General features: G+C 41.1%; 1 protein-coding gene across 1 annotated transcript; it reads left to right on the top strand.

Moving 5' to 3' along the window:
• Positions 1-371: 371 nt before the first annotated feature.
• On the top strand, positions 372-4,254 carry tnfrsf13b (TNF receptor superfamily member 13B). Its single transcript, XM_080873395.1, has 5 exons — positions 372-448; positions 1,414-1,454; positions 1,796-1,912; positions 2,107-2,358; positions 2,434-4,254. The coding sequence occupies exons 2-5, from the start codon at positions 1,433-1,435 to the stop codon at positions 2,694-2,696; spliced, it is 654 nt and encodes a 217-aa protein (XP_080729521.1). The 5' UTR covers positions 372-448; positions 1,414-1,432; the 3' UTR covers positions 2,697-4,254.
• The last annotated feature ends 1,612 nt before the right edge of the window (positions 4,255-5,866 follow it).

Raw genomic sequence — 5,866 nt, 5'->3', positions numbered from 1 at the left:
TCCTCAGATGTTTTAGTCCATATTGCCATGACAGCATCACACAGCTGCAGATTTGATCAGCTGCACATCCATGATGTAAATCTCCTGCTGCACCACATCCCAAGAGTGCTCCGGTCAGGTGACTGTGGAGGTCACTAGAGTGCAGTGAACTGTCTCACACTTCCATGTGCCAGACACTCAGTACCAGACATCGTGTTTACTATATGGACTACACTCAGTCTCAAAATACAGTCCAAGGGAAACTGACTACAATATATAGGCACTTTTCTTGTCTGACCTCACTCTGTGTGTGTGTGTGTTTAAGTGGGAGGATCCTCCTCATGCATAGGGGGAAGTCCCCAGTCTGGCACTAAGTGTATATTTAAATTAGCTTCCACGCTGAAATACAGGCCTGTGTCACTCTCATCTTCAAATCAAGGATTCTCCCTCCGCGTCTTCATCTCGCTTGGTAAGTCATCTCTGCCAACATCATTAACAGCCTATAGCAGCGGCTCAAGTAAGATAAATGTGCTTCGTTAGCATTTGAAACGCAGATGAGAATCAAATCCATTTATCGAGTGCTGGTTAAGTTCCCATAGAGGACCTTCATAACAAACCAAGCGGCTCGTTGAGGCTTTTATAACGAGAAACAATGTTTTCTATCAGTTTGAACGCAGTTTACGTCCTTCTGTAGATTCCAAACATCAAAACAATAAGAAACGCCCTCCATAAATAAGCACAGAAATGGCTAAGTGCATTTAAAAGGTACTCTGAATTCAGACGCTGGGGACTTTATGTGTTTCTGAAAGTTAAAGAGAGAACATACTGTATATGAATCCTGAATTAGACACAGAGTGCTGCTCGCTGGGGTGTGACGGATATACCCGGGCATTAGTCTTAGCGCTCTATGTGAAAGCAGCGCGGGGCGGAGGTGGTGTAGAGATCTGCATCTTTTTGCACTTGGATGACTCAGAGCTCACTGGAGCAAAGAAAAATATGCTTAAGAAGAAAGTACATGATTTCTAAAAGGATGCTGGTTGTAGCTATGCTAAGTTTTGCTCCAAAAATGTGTGGAAAACACAAAAAGAGGACAAAAACTGAGATATTTCTCAGTAAAGCCTCGATTTCTAAAATAATACAGTTTCACTGGGTCAAGGATGGAGCTAGCAGTCTAATCCACTACACTGCATACATTACATATCACAGCTGCTTTGCTTTCATATATATAAATACCAGAATAACACGCACATAAAATAACCAACATAATGTGTAGTTAGCCAATGCCACAGCTGCTTGTTTACAGCCACCCATCTTTTAAAAGTTTCTTTACAAATAAACTTTTCATAGAGATCAAGTCACAAAGACAGAAAGAAAATAATAAAACCATTTGTTTTGGTCCCTTTGTGTGTGTGTGTGTGTGTGTGTGTGTTTCAGTGTGAGGGTTATCAGGCCGATGGGTGGAGGCTGTGCTGAAGGTCAGTATCGGGATGCTTTGGTGGGGTGTATGGACTGTCTGGGGACATGTCAGAAATCACTTGTAATCAGCAGATGCAGAAGTTTCTGTGGTGAGAGCACACACATGCATTCACAGACACATGCAGGGGCATTTTTTTTAATGCAACTTTTCCAAGATTGCAACTTAAAATCCAGCTAGAATTACACACAAACTTGAAGACATATAGATGTAACATGTATTTTTGATATTTGACTTTCTTCCTGAAGGTAATAGCAACAGCAGAGATACTCTTAAACCCACACAGTTCAGTTTCTTACATGTCTTCTGCTTCTTCTCTCACGTTGTCTCCTTCTGCATCAGAGGCTGTAAATTGTAAGACTCAACCTGGCCACTACTACGATAAGCTGCTAAACAAATGTATAGAGTGTAAAGAGATCTGCGGCACACATCCTCCAGAATGCGCCCCACACTGCCAGAGTGAGTGCTGACCCCTCGGTGACCTTTGTCCTGATGGGGTTTTTCTGTGTTTTTAAACCTTAAAGAAGGAAGTATTGGAAAATATCAAAACTTTATCAAATTGTTCTGATTGACTAACATTGTTCAGAGCTTATATACCTGACATATGAATCTAGAAGCATTCAGTCAAAAGATCTGTCCTCCTTCTTTCCTAGCTGAAGTTGTCGCAGGACCCTCCACACTGAAAGACTCTGATATCCTCATCTACTCCCTGCTGGCTGTGTGCCTGGCGCTGCTGTTTTCTAGCTTGTTTCTGGCCTTTGTAGCCTTTCTTAGAGGAGGCAAGGCCAAAACTTCTAACCAAGGATCCACACAGGGCAGTCAATCCAAGAAGAAGAAAGAGAGCGAGGCCAGGCTGGGACAGGAGACTGGTATTCCAGCTGGGCAACTTGGAAAAAGCTCCAAAGGTTAGTCTGGAATGAACCAAAAAACCATTGGAAACGCTGAGCAGTTTAACGAGGGTCTGCCTTCTTCACTTATAGATATTCTAATGTCTCCGAGCTGCCCCGTTAACCTCGAGCCATCAGACGACTCCCTGCCAACAGAGACCTGCGTGTGTGTCCACTGCTTCCCCGACATGAACGTGCGAGGCCCGGCTCACAGCAGGACGCTCAGAGACCCTCCTGTGCTCTACCAGCAAGCTGTCCTCCAAAGAGCCCAGACCCAAAACGGAGGGGCTTGCTGGACGGAGCAGAGCTTCCGAACCTACGACATGAAGGTCCAGGAGGAGGCAGCAGTGGGATGAGTTTAGTGGTGCAAGTGAACTGGAATTAATTACCGTGTCTCCGATCCATCAGAGAAGGTTGTCGATATACTGGATATTTTGTTGGGGGTAAAAAAACAACAACAAAAAAACAAAAAAAACCCCTAAAAACGAAATGCTACAAACACCATCACAGTATGTGACAAATCAGTCCGTCACTATAAATATAATATGGACATAGCGTCTAGGTTGAATTTACTGACCACCAGGGGGCGAAACCAAGCCCTCAGCCTTGACCTTAACTGTACTCTTTTAAGCACTTGTTTAACACTTTCCGGAAAATCCTATAGCTCCATCACTCATTTCAGATCTTATGAAATCAAATATTAACTCAATTTCATGTAAATTTGGTGATTCTGAGAGCCAGAAAAGAGACCCAGAGTGTTATGACTGGTTAATGATCAGTCCCTCCCCTGATAACGTAGTCTCAAGACACAAAGATGGAGAGGGTGAAAATTCCCAGCTTTATAACAACAGTTCACAAACCGTTTTTTGACCTCTCAGTTCCTTCACTCATAATTTATACTGAAACCTTCACACTCACTTTTAATACAAAAACCGTAATTATATCTTTGCTGGAAAAATTGTCTGATTTTAAGGATTTTTATGGTGTGTGTGTGTGTGTGTGTGTGTGTGTGTGTGTGTGTGTGTGTGTGTGTGTGTGTGTGTGTGTGTGTGTGTGTACAGGTATTAACATCTTTGTGGGGACCAAACATTGGATGTTTACTATACTTGTGGGGACCGACAGCCCTTGTGGGGACCGATCTCGGTCCCAATGAGTTTGAAGGCTTTTTTGAGACTCAAATTGTTGTTTTAGTGTCGGGGTTACAATTAGGTTATGGTTACGTTTAGGGTCAGGGTAAGGCATTCATTTTTGATGGTCAGGGTTAGGGTAAGGGGTTAGAGAAACCATTACGTCAATGAGATGCCCCCACAAGGATATAAATACACATGTGCGTGTGTGTTGAAATTTGTCGCCTTTAAATTTGTGTTTCCAGTTCTTTTTCCAGCATGTTTTAAACCCTCATAAAAAACCTTCATAAGTAAGCACATGAAACCAAATCAATTTTACCCAAAGTGCACTTTTTAAAGGGTCAAATGATATAACAAATATGAAATTGATATGAAAGGTCTTATTATTATCTACATTTTGATAGTAGATGAGCCATCTTATCTACTAGTCATCTTTATGCTGTAAAAAACCAGCTGATTCTAAAGGGATCAGGTGGGAATGGTTTTTTTTTCTATATGTATCGACCCAATTGGGAAAACCGGGAATTAAAGGGAAATAACAGCAGGATGTCTGTGAAGGTTCTCAGTCATCCAGGTCATCGTAGTCAAAGGATGTTCAGGTTTCCCTCGACTGTGGTGTGAAAATAACACACTTGAACATGAATACAACTTTATGCTTCACTTCATATTTCCACATATGAAACATGCTTATAGGTTTTCTGTCATGTTGCTTTTGCTTAATGTCATTGTGAATGTGTAAATGTAAATCATCAGGCCGCATATTGCAATAGCTACAATGAATAAATATTGCCAGTCAAGCTTACAAGTGTGACTTTGTGACATCATGACTAGTTTTGAATATGACTGTGGATGTCAAGTGGCAACGTGAGTCAGCGTCCAAATTCAATTTTCAGGGTTTTTTTGTTTTATTTATATGGTGCCAAATCGCAACAGTTGCCTCAAGGAACTTTTTATTGTAAGGTAAAGAACCTACAATAATACAAAGAAAACAGAGAAAACCCACCAATAATTTGACTCCCTGTGAGCAAGAGTTTTGGTGACAGTGGGAAGGAAAAACTCCCTTTTAGCAGGATGTAACCTCCAGCAGAACAAGGCTCAGGGAGGGGCGGGGCCATCTGCTGTAACCATTTATGGGTGACCGAAAAAAAAAAAAAAAAACCCCACATGCTGTGCAAGAGAGCCAAAGATGAATAATAATGTGGTTATGGGTAGTGTCATAACGGCTATACAGCATTTCAGAGGATTTACTCTGCTCTGGGTCTTCTAATAAGAATTTGAAGCGCTTGCTGTACACCGCTCCTGCGTCTGACTTTTGGACACGGTGGTCCTGACTTGACTTTTGTGAAAAACGGATATGGAGCATATTTTTAGCAATGCAGAAAGAGACTTTGTGACTCTGCTTTCCCCCAGTGGGTTTCTTTGCAAAGTTTCATACTGTTCTGCTATGAATTGCTGTTACAGCCTTATACCAAAGGGTACAAATATAATCGACACTTTAAGAGGTCAAGCAAGTGAAGGTCTCTTTAGCTTGTAAACGGCAGATGCAAACAAGCTATACCAACACGTTACATACCAACGATATGTGACAATTCGTCTGTATGTTACGCATTCTGAGGCATGAGAGCAGGTTGGAATGAACCTATAAATGTAAGGTTATGGTTAAGGTTAGGTTAGGACTGCAATAGAAAGCCACGAAGCGAATAAAAAGGGAAGTGCATTCGCTTCAATTAAGAATCTGGAGTGTTTCATAAGGATGCGGAAGGGTACCTTTCCCGTTACTATGACACGCCTCGAGCCGTGACAAATCGATGGTATGTTACGCGTCGGGAATGAGAACGCTCTGATTTAATTTAGAAACATTAAAACAATGAGAGCTGGAAAAAGTATTTGTAATTTCATTGATTTAAAGATGTGTTTGTTTTGTTTTTTTACTTGTCAGTTATATAATTTGCTTTCTTTCTCCAAAAGAAAATATTTTGTTGGTTTTCTATTAACATTTATTAGACAATTTTATCGCCTTCTTGATACCATTGCAACACCTTGATTCTTAACTTTTTCAGCCATTCTGTCACTTCCGTGTTGCATGACCCAATTTGGACATAGCTTTATCCGTTTTCACAGACGAGCTAACGTTTAAACTTACAGTTGACTCAGTGAATGCACAGTAGGGTCCTGTGGTTGCAAAGCTAGCCAAAAGCATGACCACTCCAGCACCGTGCTTGCTTGCTTGACAGTTGGCATGAGGTGTTTGGGCTGATGTTAGTTGTCACCATGAATCTTTTACAGTAGTTTTCAAACCCTTCAATCAGCAATATAACATTAAAATATAGCAACACAAACAATAAAATAAACATAAATATAATCTTACATAATTAGTGACAAAAAGCAACACACAAAGA

Source organism: Rhamphochromis sp. 'chilingali', assembly GCF_963969265.1.
Source record: "Rhamphochromis sp. 'chilingali' genome assembly, chromosome: 22".
In the NCBI taxonomy this organism is placed as follows: domain Eukaryota; kingdom Metazoa; phylum Chordata; class Actinopteri; order Cichliformes; family Cichlidae; genus Rhamphochromis; species Rhamphochromis sp. 'chilingali'.
The sequence above is the reverse complement of the archived record's forward strand: the minus strand, read 5'-3'. Positions and strand labels throughout refer to the sequence as shown.

Excerpts from the sequence above, each read along its gene's own strand:
- tnfrsf13b (XM_080873395.1), top strand. The coding sequence starts at position 1,433 with ATGGGTGGAGGCTGTGCTGAAG. Across the intron at positions 1,455-1,795 it reads GGGTGGAGGCTGTGCTGAAG|AGGCTGTAAATTGTAAGACT; the intron begins GTCAGTATCGGG and ends CTTCTGCATCAG. Across the intron at positions 2,359-2,433 it reads ACTTGGAAAAAGCTCCAAAG|ATATTCTAATGTCTCCGAGC; the intron begins GTTAGTCTGGAA and ends CTTCACTTATAG.